This window comes from Phocoena phocoena, chromosome 5, assembly GCF_963924675.1.
Source record: "Phocoena phocoena chromosome 5, mPhoPho1.1, whole genome shotgun sequence".
Lineage (NCBI taxonomy): Eukaryota > Metazoa > Chordata > Mammalia > Artiodactyla > Phocoenidae > Phocoena > Phocoena phocoena.
The window spans coordinates 46364738-46379212 of NC_089223.1; the positions used below are offsets into that span (position 1 = coordinate 46364738).

At 43.1% G+C, this 14475-nt stretch overlaps 2 protein-coding genes across 3 annotated transcripts in view; both read left to right on the forward strand.

Moving 5' to 3' along the window:
- The window catches only part of SCARB2 (scavenger receptor class B member 2), a 67809-nt gene extending 60998 nt beyond the window's left edge, over positions 1-6811 (forward strand). The window contains exons 9-12 of one of the 2 annotated variants that reach the window (XM_065877854.1): positions 111-184; positions 1534-1585; positions 4608-4766; positions 6236-6811. In XM_065877854.1, coding sequence (XP_065733926.1) covers positions 111-184; positions 1534-1585; positions 4608-4766; positions 6236-6274 — 324 coding nt within the window. In that variant the 3' untranslated portion in view covers positions 6275-6811. The remainder of the gene's footprint in view (positions 1-110; positions 185-1533; positions 1586-4607; positions 4767-6235) is intronic. The other variant, XM_065877855.1, reaches the window with a different exon arrangement.
- Positions 6812-12296: 5485 nt separating this feature from the next.
- Positions 12297-14475, forward strand: part of NUP54 (nucleoporin 54) — a 30756-nt gene continuing 28577 nt past the window's right edge. Inside the window, exon 1 of the mRNA XM_065877619.1 lies at positions 12297-12402. Within this exon, the coding sequence (XP_065733691.1) occupies positions 12336-12402 (67 nt within the window). The 5' untranslated portion in view covers positions 12297-12335. The remainder of the gene's footprint in view (positions 12403-14475) is intronic.

Sequence of the window (14475 nt, forward strand, 5' to 3'; positions counted from 1 at the left end):
GTGGCCGCCCTGTTTATCAGAACCACCCAGCAACGGTGCTCTATCGACAAAAACTGTGTGTGTGGTTTTAATAAATCCTAACGTTTTCTTTCTACTTCTCTGATTCACAGTTGACGGGAATTATCCTAAGAGCAGCCAAGAGGTTCCAAATCAACGTTTATGTCAAAAAATTAGATGACTTTATGTAAGTTTTGCTTGTTTCTGCAGAGGCAGAGGGTGGTTTTGCTACATTGACTTTCTGGTGGGGTTGATGTCGAGAGGGGTACAGCCCACTTCTAAGTCTGTTCACCCTGCCCTTCAGGGATGAGGCACGATCAGCATTGTCATGGGCAGCCTTGGTCTTGGAAGTTAATTATTTTACTTAACCAAACACTTATAGAATGTTTTCCATGGATCAGCCATTATTCTAAGTAGTTTACCCACATTAACTCATTTGTTCCTCACAATAACCCTGTATTACCCCCTTTTACAGATGAGGAAACTGAGGCCCAGAGTCTGCTCTTACCCACTCTGCTAAGCATTTCCCTCACCAGGATTCTGGCTGCCTCCCTCCCTCCCTTTCTTTCCACTGCTCCCACCCAGGCCAGCCACAAACCCTCCCGTGGATGGTTAAATACTCTCTGCAGTCCAGTGTACCCACACTCCTTCTACTTAATTAGGATTCTCGAGTGTAATCTCCTGCTCAGACTTTCCAGTGGAAATTGAGAAAATGATTTCATTCAATGTTGAATGAAAAAGCAGAATGCAAAACTGTAATGCATATCTATAATATATCTATATTTATCTAATCTTTCTGTCTGCCTATCTATCATTCAAACTTGGTTGGCTCCCCCCATAAAATTTGCCAGGTTTAATTAAGCACATGTGTTTGGGATCTTTCTAGAAAGCAAATGTGATGCATTTTGTGCGTGTATTTCTGAGGGAGTATAATTTAGTAGTTACAATCTAGAGCCTTAGAATCAAAGTGGAATTCCAATCCTAGCTCCACCACTTCCTCATGGTGGTCCTGGGCAAATTACTCCGAGCCACCATCTCCTTGTCTTAAACCTGGGACAGTAATACCTACTGCATTGGGACTACCATGAGAATTAAGTGAGGTAATGTTCCCAGGACACCTGGTACAGAGCTGGTGCATAGTAAATGCTCAGTAAGTGATTGCTCCAGGCTCTTGTAAAGACATTACTGAGTAGCCTGATTATAAAACATTCTGAGGAATGACAGCATTGTTCTGCTGGAACCTCCCCTCCAATAACTCTTGGGAGTATGGTAATCATTTTGATGAATTTACTTTTGGCATCTTGTGTTTTGGTTAAACACACTTTACATAAATATGCAACACTTTGAATTGCTAGACTGTTTGTGATCTAACTGCTGATTATTAGGTGTTTGCAGATATAATAAGAGGTCTGCATAAATTCCAGGTAGTTTAATGAAATAACTGGGCTGGCATTCTCATATAAACTTGTCTCGCCAGGCCAGCGTGCCATCCTAATGAGGATGTCTATAAAATAGTCTCTTTTTTTGTGTTTGTAGTGAAACGGGAAATATTAGAACCCTGGTTTTCCCAGTGATGTATATCAATGAGGTAAGTCCTGGGAGGGAGCCACAGGTACGTTTTACCTGTGGAAGCTTGGGGAACTTCCTACTTCTGCGATTGTAGCTATGTGTAATTTAAGATGTGAGAAAGGGGCAAAGGTGATTTTTTTTTTTTTTTTTTTTTTTTTTGCGGTACGCGGGCCTCTCACCGCTGTGGCCTCTCCCGTTGCGGAGCACAGACTCCGGACGCATAGGCTTAGCGGCCATGGCTCACTGGGCCCAGCCGCTCCGCAGCATGTGGGATCTTCCCAGACCGGGGCACGAACCCACGTCCCCTGCATCGGCAGGCGGACTCTCAACCACTGTGCCACCAAGGAAGCCCAAGGTGATTTTTAAAAACCTGTTTGTCCTCAGAAAATTTCTGTTTATATGTTTACATGAATCTTCCTGTGTCTGAGATTTGAAAACGACAGAAAGAAATTTCCCTTGTCAAGAACATTATTTGGGTGAAACTTCTTTCTGGGAAGCTGGTTATGTAAGAAACAAAATACAAAGGTAATTAGTTTACCGTTCATTAGTTGAGGAGAAAAAGAATAAAAAAGAGTGTGGGGTGCTTGAGAAATGATTAAATAAAATGTGATACATGCCCATTAATTGCAGTGATACGTGGGTGCCTTATCCTTCATCATAGCATAGAGTCTTTTCTACTTTCTGGTTCCTGTCTTAGTTCAAACAAGAGGAGCTTCTCTTGAGAAATATTTCTTTCACAGTGTACCCACAGAAATGTTATCCCTAATTGTTAGGCATAAATTGAAGTTCTGTAAAGCATATTCTGAACGCTCATAAAACATCCACTATTTAAGATGCCTGTGATAAATTCTTTTCTGAATCACATATCACATTTACTGTAGTTATATCTCCTCAATTTCCCTTCTCTCTTTCACCCAGTTTTGAGGGGAAACTTGCAGTTTTCCCCCTCAAATTCATGATCGGCTGGCTTCCATTGTTAACAGCAACAGTTGTTAAAGTTTCATGATTTTTCTCTCTTCCCTAAAAATATTTGTTCTTTGTAGAAGATTTAGTAACAAAGATTAGCAAGGAAAGGGAAAGTCCGAGTGACTTCTCACAAAACCTGAGGCAGACTGATAAATTGGGGTTTTTTTAATTAATTAATTAGTTTATTTTTGGCTGTGTTGGGTCTTATTTGCTGCATGGGCTTTCTCTAGTGGCAGTGAGAGGGGGCTACTCTTCATTGCGGTGCGCGGGCCTCTCATTGCAGTGGCCTCTCTTGTTGTGGAACACGGGCTCTAGGTGCACCGGCTTCAGTAGTTGTGGCTCACGGGCTCCAGAGCGGAGGCTCAGAAGTTGTGGCACACGGGCTTAGTTGCTCCACGGCATGTGGGATCTTCCCGGACCAGGGCTCGAACCTGTGTCCCCTGCACTGGCAGGTGGATTCTTAACCACTGAGCCACCAGGGAAGCCCCTGATAAATTGTTTTTAACTTGCTTTATTTTCCTCAGCAATATGTTGTAAAATTTTTTTTCCAAAACAACTTTGTAAAAAATAATTTGATGTTTCACATTTTGTAAAAGTAACATGCTCTTTATAGAACTCAGGAGATTAAAAATAGTATTTAAAAAGTGAACTGCTTGATAAGCAAGCCCATCCCTCAGAGAAAAGTGCAATTGAAATCTGCTTATGTTGCCTCAGTATTTTTCTGGTTTTGATATTACATAGTTGAGACCATACGGTAGATACAGTTTTATATCCTTTTTCAACTTAGCATTGTATTGGTGGCCACATTGATAAACTTTTGAAGGGTTTGTGATTACAGTTCTAAGACAAGGCTTTTATTGTTTCATAGGAAGAATTCAGGCAATATTTACCATTTATAGGACCTATTTGCAGTTGCTCCTGGGTCATTACGGTTATTGTTTGTGGGGAGAGACATGGAAGGAGGGCTTTTTGAAAGTGTGGAAGGGCCCTGTTCTGCCAGCTTACATTCATTGTTGCACCATATTTGAAGTCCCCTCCACCTTAACTTCTGCTTTGACTTTTTGTTAAAGACTAGATTGAGTCCAGGGAATGATGGAGTGAAACCTCGTGCTTTTACTCCCTCCCAGAAAGAACTTGACTTTTCTCTTCTCTAGAAAAGGAAAACATTAGACCTGGAAGTGACCTTGGAGACTGCTGTCCCACCCCTTTCCTTCCAGAGGTGGAGACTCTGACCATGATGGGCCTTCATCTGCAAATTGAGCCTAAATTAAGCCCAAAGTCCCAGTTGTTGCTAATAATTTTTATAGAATTAAGCTCTTCAGATACCTCACAGTTTAAGGTGATAATACTTTTGCCCTTAGTTATCTGGAATTCTGGTTAGCCTCAAGACTTCCCTGAACACTTTCTGTCTAGACCTCTGGTCCCGATCAGTATAGATCCAACCAAGAGAGAAATGATGCTTTCCACATGCCATTGTTGGAATATTGCATTCATTCATTCATTCATTCATTCGTCTAATCAAGCGACATTAATTGAGCACCTACTGTGTTTCAGGCGCTATACCCAGTGTTTAGTTGACTGAAATAAAAGTCTTGCCTTCAGGAACCTCACAGTCAGGAGGAGACAAACAAGTAAACAGACAGTTATAATGCAGAATGTGGAGACAGTGATGGAAGATTTTAGAATGTGAGATGGAAGCGCAGAAAAGGGGCCTTGAACCAGGCCAAAGGAGACTTCTGGAAGGAAGTTATGCTGAGTTGGATTTTGAAGGGTGACATGGAGTTATCTGATACAAAAGAAAAGCTGATATTATCTCAGTATCTCTGAATACTTTCCCCCTCCTTTTTCCCACCAATTTTGAGTAAAACATGTCTTCAGGAGAAAAGAGACATCAATGAATAAGTGCCCCCTCTGGTTATTCTGACTTATAAAAGGATTTTCAGTATCTCTGGTTTGCAAACAGGAGGACATACCCAAATTGTGTTTAATGGTTTGGAGGAAAGATAGAGCAAAAAACTTAACACCCTGGATATTCAGTAATCAAGGGAATACTATTTTCTTGCTCCTCCTCGCAGAGTGTTCTCATTGATAAAGAGACTGCAAGTCGACTGAAGTCTGTGATTAACACCACTCTGATCATCACCAACATACCCTACATTATCATGGCGCTGGGTGTGCTCTTTGGTCTGATCTTCACCTGGCTTGCGTGCAGAGGACAGGGATCCATGGATGAGGTGAGCAGTGGCTGGAGGAATGTCTCCCTTACTGAATAACTTTCCCTGAGGACTTCAGCTGTGCTTCACTGAAGGGCTGTCAGAGGGCTTATTAGGGTGGATTCTGAGGTTTTTATGCTGGGCACAGTGATTTCATGGTTATATTACTGCTGGGCCAAATGAGAGGCAAGGGAAGTGTGTCAAGGTGGAGGGGTGATAGAATGGTATTTTCCAGTATTTCAGGCTTTCTTGGTAGGAATGGAACCCCTGGGAGAAAGCATTATGTCTTTGCAAATAACCTGAAAAAAAGAGGAAGAATATAAAACAGCTAGGCACCCGGGCTTTCTTTTCGGACTGCCCAGGTTCAAATCCCAGTTTGGCCACTTAATAGCTGTGTGACCCCAGAAACTGTGCCTTGGTTTCTCTGTCTGTAAAATGGGATGATAATTGAGCCTCGCTTAGGAGTTTTTTGTCAGGATTTGATGATATTTTAAAGATAAAGCACTTGGCCCAGTGTAAGCATTTAGTAAGAGCTCAATAAATATTAGTTATATGACAAAATAGCTCCATAATTATAGAGCAAGGCAGCCAGAGATCTGCTTGGAAAGAATCCCTGGTTTATCAGAAGATACCTACCACTGAGTCGTCATTGCATAATAAATGATGGGCCTGGAGGGGTGGGAACAGCCCCAAATGGGTGGGATAAGTGGTTAGGTTGGCTTCCCTAAGTGACCAGCAGGCCAACCCAGGGGTCTTAACACCTTCAATGAGCCCTTCTTAAATTCTCACCAGCCTCTCTGTTTGCAACAAAGGCTTTTTTTTTCCCTCTCTTCACTGCCTCCATTACGTATCTGAGGCAAATGTGACGTAGGAAATGAAATAGGCTGAAACCATCTAAATCCTATAAGCTCAGATTTCCCTGTCTTCTGCGTGCTTCCGGTATGCCTTTCAACCCATGCCCATCACATTAGCGTGAATTAGGTGTGAGACAGCGATTTTTCCATTTCTATCTATGGATTGATCTTACAGTCAATGTAAGATGGATTGTACTGTCACTGAGCTTTTCATAGGCACAGACAAAAGCCCACGTAAATATTATGACAGTTCCTACAATTAGCCGTCTTCACATATCCAACAAGCAAGCATTACTGAGCACCCATCACCTATGACACATTGTTCTCTGATGGGCCTCCAACTGAAGGAGAGAAATTCAATAGGGTGTGATGAGGATTATGGTCCAGGTCAACACAAGGAGAAAGGTTCTGGTCCAGTGTCAGGGTAGGGGTGTCAGAGCAGGCCTCCTGGAGAGGACTAGGGCTGAATGTTAAAGAAACAGCAAGAGGAAGCAGGCCAAGAGAAGAGAAGGTGATTGGGATGACAGTCTTCCCATCAGTTTCCCCTCCTTGCACCCCTCTCTCCACTTTTCACATCTGGGGAGAAGTTGGTCACGTGATCTCCTAACCTCACTGTCATCTCTCACCTGGTCTCAGGGAACTGCAGACGAAAGAGCACCCCTCATACGAACCTAAGCTAACCATGGGCTGCGCCTGAGGAAGGAAGCGTGTAAGCTGTCGTGACCTGGACCACGACAGTGGGGCAACTGTCTGCATCCTCACAGGCTTGTCAACTGGTGCGAGAGGGAGGAGACCCCGTGCCTGCGTGTGTTCAGCACCTTCTGGCAGAGGTTCAAGAACAGGCTGACCTGGTTGGCCATTAGGATCCTGTGGTCCCTGACAAATTGTTTTTCGTGTGTCTAGCAAGTATTTAATAAACTCTGGTATAGTAATTTTTTTGTTGTTGGGTGCTGGTAGCTCCAGAATTTTGTGACCACTGTCGTGGTTATAATGTCTGTGCATCACTTGTTAACACTACTTGGTCTAACCTTATTCACTACTCTTCATTCACCAAACTTTGTGCTCAAAATACATAAATACTATTTGATGTTGTATTCCTCCATTCATTTCATCCACAAAACAGAAGTAAATAAGATTTTGGGATGCAGGGTAAAACGGTAAGCCTCATTCGATATCATTCAAATGCATCTAATTTCCTCTTTTGAAAAGGTGCATATTGCATTTCTTTTTTTTTTTTTTTTTTTTGCTGTACGCGGGCCTCTCACTGTTGTGGCCTCTCCCGCTGCAGAGCACAGGCTACGGACGCACAGGCTCAGCGGCCATGGCTCACGGGCCCAGCCGCTCCGCGGCATGTGGGATCTTCCCGGACCGGGACACGAACCCGTGTCCCCTGCATCGGCAGGCAGACTCTCAACCCCTGCACCATCAGGGAAGCCCCATATTGCATTTCTTGCTAATCTTCAGTTCATGATTCCTCCAGGAAAATAATTCAGACAGCTTTCATACAGGGTAGGAATCAAGCAGGGAAGGGGTTTGTGGAGGTGGTACCCATGAGTTGATAGTGACAAGCATCTGAGGATTTTTGACTTGTACTTTTGTGAATTGAGAGAATGCATAAATGATGTTGGTGAGGACAAGTACAGATATTTCATAGAGAATAGAATGCTAGTTATGACATTTGTGGGTAGTTTGTTATTTTTTTAGTCCAAATGATCTTGATGTGGAAAGATATTTCTGGGAGAAGGTAATCAGTAACTGATTTTTTTCCCCAATCACCCTTGCCAAATGTGACTGTTACAATACAATTACAATACTATTGAGTGATTATTTGTAAAATGATTTATAAATGTAGGAAATCCATCTCTCCACAGCCTAAGTTACACTTAAATTTCAGGAAGTCTGACTACACTAAAGAGACATTTCTTCTAGGGCAGTCTTCTTGGTAACTTTGAAATTGTTTTTATAAGTTGTTCTTGTCTCAGATTCAGTTCCTTCTGATGTTTTGTGGCTCACTATCACTCACTGAATAGAGAAAAATGTGCCCTACGCTTCCTGTGACAATCATTTTGCTGACAGAGTGATGGTGTTTTGAAATAGTGCACAGGAAGTGCCTTTAAGAAAAGTCCCTTGGGACCAGAAGCAGAGCCACCTCTCTGCAGAAGACCTCTTGGCTTTCAGTGTAACCTAAGTCAGGATTGGGAACCATCAGCTGTCACAGAATTCAAGCATATTTAAGGGCAGTTTCTTTGATTCTCAACGTTCACTATTCATTTTTGATTGAGAAGCCTGTACAGTTAATATGGCAAAGTGCACAGATAATGTCTTGACAAGTGAATCATTCTGCAGGGTTTTTTGTTTAAAACTGGGTTTCAGTGTCAGCAAATGAAAGAAAAAAAGCCACAGATTTCACAAATACAACTTCTGATCCCTGTATGGAGGTAATAAATCATTTCGTTTCCTGGCCTCAATTTTCCTACTCTCTACCCTAAAGCAATTTGTAATGTTTCCCTTTTTGAAGGGGCAGTTCATTAAACTCTCAATTTCTCTATAAATTAAGATAGAACCTATAGATACCCCAAATCACCGAAATGTGAAAAGCTAAATTGAAGACATTTTGTCTTCAATAATGCCAAATATCTAGATTTTTAAAAATTTATCAATATTTAACTAGATAATTGGCTCATCTTATTCTGTTATGCACCCACTTATTCACATTAATAAAACTGATGTCAGTGCGTACCCACTGATTCATTCTCTTACCAGAATATAATCATCTGTGAGGAAGAGATTTTTAAACACTATGAGTTAATGATGTACACCTTTTGATTGAATCCCACACAGTCAGGGAGGCCAAAAGCATAATATTTTCATATGATCGTTAATAGTTACTTGGCTTAAAAATCACATTTGATATTTTCCTTCTGAAAAATCTGTGGCAAACCCATACACTGCAGTCAAGATTATAGATTGGTTAAGAAGAATGAATGTACCTATTTGGTTTTAGGTTGAAATAACAAACAGTTCCTCATGGTCACTTTTGTGGAGCTATTATCCTAGAAAGGTCCCCAAAAGCTTTGTGATTGTCACAATCAAAGAATACGGTGTCCTGTACTATGATACTCAATTTAGGGAGAAACCAAACGGAGAGAGGTTACCTCACTTCTCTCAGGGAAAATCAGGAGTTGAACACAGGACAGGAGATGGTCTTTGCCACTTTCAGCTCCAGGCTTTTCCCACTAGACTTTATTCTAGAAAGCTCACTAATGGTCAGGCAGACCAAGTACTACACAACTAACCTTTATCGGGGTTTTTACTTAAGAGAGGCTAATTTTTTATTTCAGTTGCTCAAGATAAGAGTTCTGTAAAAGGTGACCGCCATCCTTGGCCCTCTGGGCATTATCACTAGGATTAATTGCTTGTGGCTATTAAAGAGAATGCTAGGCAGAATGTTCTTCCTATAGTTTATACCGCTGGTTCCTTTCATGTGATTCTTGACATGTTTATTTCTACCCTTAATGCAATGAAATATTTCACTAATAAAAAAACTTTCTACGAAATTGCACTGGAAATTGTATGTTATGTCATCAGATGTCCAGTGGTCTGTGGAGTTTCATTTGAAAGATGCTGTCTGCCCTCCTGACGGACTCAGGCCTGAGTCACACCCTTGGGCCACCTCTGCTTTCAGCTCAGCTGCAGTTACAGGCAGCCTGACAAGCCCCACTTCAAGAAGGTCCCACACTGTGCTCTTCTGCCTCAGAGTTTTCTCCTGAGCCATGTCAAAGGTTTTGGTCCTTTTCAAGGCAAACGGGAAGCCATTGAAGTATTGTGAACTGGGTTGTTGGTCAGAGTGTGTGTGTGTGTGTGTGTGTGTGTGTGTGTGTGTGTGTGTGTGTGTTTAGGGGGGCTGGAATGGGAGATACGACAGGTTTGTTTAGAAAGACTCACTCTAGCTGCAGGGTGAATAAATTGGAAGAGAGTCAACGTGGATGAAGGGAGGTCAGTTAGGAGGCTGTTGTGTTAGGTGGTTCCTTTAGGGTCCCCACTGGATCTTGTCTGGGTGTCATGCACTAGCCTGCAGGGTGAATTCCACAAAGCCACATACATAGCATAGGTCAAGTAATGGCTTTAATGGGGAAAAACAAAATTCTGGAAAAAGGAAGGCACAGACCCTCCATCTTCCTGTCATCCCATGGTGAGGCAAGCTGAGGGCCAGGGCACTGTTTGGTCTCAGTGCAGAGGGCAGACTCCTTCTAGTCCACCTTTTTATAGGGCGAAGTATTGTCAATGGAGGAATACACAAGCAACTGAACAAGGGGCAATTTGGACTTGGGCTGCCCATGGAACGTTGCAACCTCCACTGCTGGGGTGAAGAAGACACCAGTTACGTGGGACATAAAGTTGGGTGCAGCCCCTTCCCCTCCCCTAGGAGAAGGGGGAACCCCCAGCCACAGCTAGCTCATTTGCCAGACAACCTAGAATGAATCTTACTCATTGCACTGCGGTAGTCTAGGTAGGAGCTGGCAAACTTTTTTTTCTGTAAAGGGCCACTTAGAAAATAGTTTTGGCTTCGCAAGCCTCTCTGTCGCAACTACTCAACTCTGTACTTGTAGCATGAAAGCAGTCATAGACAACATGTAAGCAAACGCATATGTCTGTGTTCCAATGAAACTGTGGACAAAATAGGCAGCAGCCCACATTTGGCTCATGGGCTGTCTGCTGATCCCTGGTCTAGGCAAGAGATTACGGTAATTTGAATCAGGAAGATGGCAGTGGAAATGAAATATTTTAGAAATATTTAAAAGATAAAATATATAGGACTTGGAGATGAAAATGGGAAAGGCAAGGGAGAGAAACATGTCGAGGAAATCATTCATTCATTCCACAGTACTGAATAAGGGCCTATCATGTGGGTGGGCGCTCTGCTAGCACCAGGGACACAGCCAGTAAATAAAACAAAGTTTGCTGCCCTCATGGAGCTAACATTAAATGGGGGCTGGGGGGCAATAAATAGGTCGTGGTAATAAGAATATTAAAGCAGCCAGTGACAGGAGTGGGATGTGCACTTTTAGAAAGGGTGATCAGGGATGGCTTCCTACTGAAGAAATAGTCATCCATTCTTTTCCATCTGAGATTGTTCTCCCCTTCCATCCATAACTTCTGTGATCTGGCTCAGCTGCTGCTGCTTCTTTCTCGCAGGCTCTCTTGAGGGCTGTCCCCTCTGGTCTAATTACTGATGCTCAGCTGCATCTTCTCACTTGATCCTCTCTTCCTGACAATCTCATTGGCACCCAGGCTTCAATTACACCCTTAAACATGGGCCTCTCTGTTCCACCTCAGTCCCACATATCCAAGCGCCAGCTGGATATCCTCAGCCAGGTTGCCCTCAAATCCAGTAAGTAAAGAAAGGATCTCATTTTTTCTTGTCTCCCTCCCAAATTCCAATGACATCACAGTGTACAAGCCAGGAACCAGGGACCCTTGCTAGACTCCTCTTTGCCTGCCTCTCCACACCCCATCAATCATCAAGTCCACCTGCTCCCCAGTCTTCATTCCTGCTGTCCTCATCCGTATATCAGCGTTCTCACTGGGACTTCTGCAATGACCACTATTAGCATTATTTAATTGTATGAGTAGGTAACCCATTTACATTTTCAAAAACTAAACGGACTTTATACTGCAAAGTCCTCCCTCCACCCATCTCCTTGCCACCCAATTCATCTTCTCAGAGGCAACTGATGTTATTCATTTAAAAAATGTATCTTTCCAGGAATATTTCATACAAATATATGTAATTACATATTCTAGCCCTCTTTTTTTCCCACCCAAATTGTAGCATTTAGAACACATATAGTGTTCTAAATTGTATTTATATAATTTACCTTTGAGTTCTTTCTTTTCAGTACATAAAGAGCTTTACTTGGCTGAATAGTATTCCTTTGTATGAATGCAACTATTTAAGCAAAACACTGTTTCCTATCATTTGTTATTATAAATAAGGCTGTAACCTATAACCTTGTATTCCATTAATTTTGCCAAATCATTTACAAGATAAATTCCTAAAAGTAGCATTGCTAGGTCCAAAGACAATTTTAATTTCGATAGACACAATGACTTTTTTATTTTTATTAAAGTTACAGAAGCACATAGATTTAAGAAGCAAATAATTCTACAAAGTTTCTACCAAGAATTCTACAAAACAAAAAACAAAAAACCTAAACGGACATCATTCTCAGAGGCACTTCTTTTAGCCGCCTTCTTTTTTCTTTCTTCTTCTTTTCCCCACCATTACCCCATGACTTTGACATGCTGCTTCGTGAATTTTTGGTTTCAGTGTTATCCACTGTCTCTCCACTATGGAGAATAAGGATTTCGCTTTCTTTCCTACCCTGTCTTCATTGGACACTAGTATTCAGCCTGCTGCACATCTTTTCCACGGGGCCTCCCCAAAGCAAGTTTTTAAGGGCTCTCAGGCGACACGCCACGGCGAGCTTCCCAGAATCTCACATTGGTTGCAACGCTCCAAACCACGTGAATCCACAGGCCCCCGGAAGCAAGCCCGGCCGGGGGCGTTCCCTCTCCACGCTCCACCCCCTACGCCTTTCAGGCGTTCCGGCTTCTTAGTCTAGGCCAGAAAAGAGGCGGAACTCCGAGATCCGGGTGTGGTTTCCCAGCGGATCGAAGAGCGGAGTGCACGGAGTGCCGCGGGAGCAGCGCCCTGGTCCCCTGCTCCCGCGACATGGCCTTCAACTTTGGGGCTCCCTCGGGCACCTCTGGTACAGCTGCAGCCACCGCGGCCCCTGCGGGTGAGTCCCCCAGACCTTCTCCCGGGGAGGAGGGAAGGCCTTTGGTCCAGCCCTTCGGTCCGAGACTCTTCGGCTTGGGGATCTTGGGGTCTCCTGCCCGCGCGGAGACTTTAGGGGCTTCGGTAAAGGGCGGGCGGCAGCAGAGCGGGCGGAGGCGGCTCCTGAGGAGGCCGCGGGGAGAATGGAGGCCCAACCCGGAGCTCGCGCGCTGCGGGTGGGTCGCCGCAGGGCCCTCTCCTCCTAGGGCTCGTTTCCCGCCGCCTGGGAGTCGGACTCGGAGAGACCGGAGGCGGCTTCTCTCACCCTTTGCCGGAGACCCATCCTTTCCTCCCCAACTCTACTCACCCTCCCCACCTCACGGTCCGGGACGGGCACGAACGCTCGCTTGGTTCCCGCCGCTGGGCTCGGCGAGGACAGGGCTGGGGAACCTTGGGCGCTGCTCTGCGGCTCCCTCGGCCCTGGCCCCTTCGGTTCTTGCTGCGGGACTACACGCTCCTGTCCTCCTTCCCGTCCCCGCCTCCTCGGCTTTCTTAACTCGTTTGGAGCAAAGTCAGGGTTTGTCTTTGTTCACTTCTTTGAAACCTCCTGCAAACTCTTCTAATCCTTACCTTGCTTTCTTTTCTTTTCTTCTTTCTTCTTCCCCCCTCCCCCTTTTAAAATTCTGTTTGTTTCTTTGCCTACACGCCTATCAGGATTTGGTGGGCTTGAGACTGCCAACTCCACCGCCAGTGGGTTTAATTTTGGGGGTTTCGGATTAACTGCTAATCCTGCAGTGAACTTTAATATTGGGAATTTCGGTGTTTCTACTACCTCGGCGACTCCGTTCAATTTTGGTAACAGTCTGGCAAGTGCAGGTAGATATGCGGGTCGTCTGTGTAACGAATGTTGGGAGCTGGAGTCCAAGAATATTTTGTGGTTCCAGAGTTTGGGAAAGAACAGCGACTTGTCTAACTAGGAAAGGAAATTCATTTCCTAATGTCGAGTCAAAAACATTTGTACCAACTTTTGACACTCTTAAAAAATTTGGTTTGGGGAAGTCTGGCAAGTTATAAAGTTCCTTTGTTAAATTTGCATTTAATTGAACAGAATATACCTTCCAAGTGATAAGTATTTGGAATGGATTTTTATTTTGAGTAGAATATATCTTCCAAATTATTAGATATCTCTTTCGAAGTATAAGCTCAACAGTCAGGCCCATTTTCCTGGAATTCTTGGACTCCTGCAGTCATTTTTTTCCATTTTTCCTGCATCTTTCATTGGAACTTCATTTGATTGTCCTTGTGTTTCCTGAGAGAAACAAGTCTTATACGAACAGCAGCAACCTGTCTTGTTTTTTAACCTGTACAATAATAATAATGTGTTTCTTTGGCCAACTGAGCAGATTAGGATACATTTCTATAAGATAATGCAATTATAGAAAGAATCCCCAGTTCTTTACTGGATTTTTTGAGAAATGATCAGAGAGAGCAATTTAATTTATTCTCAGATAGCATTAGCTTCTAAAAGATAGGCTAGATGTCTTTGTACTCAAAAAGGTAATTATGAAGATTCTGGTATCTATATGGATTGTTTGAAGCTCGTTGGAAATTCTGCAAAACACAAACTATAACGTGTGTGTGTGTGTGTGTGTGTGTACATATATATATATATATAAATTTAAAATAGGTCTATGTGTACCTTGCATACAGTGACCCTATAGGAAAGCCTTGCTCCTCAGCTGCTCGTATATGAATTTATTATTCATATTCTCTTACATATGCCACTTATGCCCATGCCAATTATATGCATTTGGTAAGCATGATTTATTCCCTACAACATATTTGGGAAGTCTGGCATTTTGTGCAGTTACTTGTTACTGCAGTGTGAATATGACCTTGGCAATCTGATTCGAAAACGTTTTGAAGAATACTTGAAGTTCCAAAGATTAAACAATGCATTATCACTAAGGTATATTTAAAGTGATCACATATCACTGTTGTTTGGTATGTTTACTTTTCCCTGTTTGCTTAAAATTGGCACTGGGTAAAACAGAAACATTATTTTGAAGTTTGTGTTTCCGACCAAACCCACGAC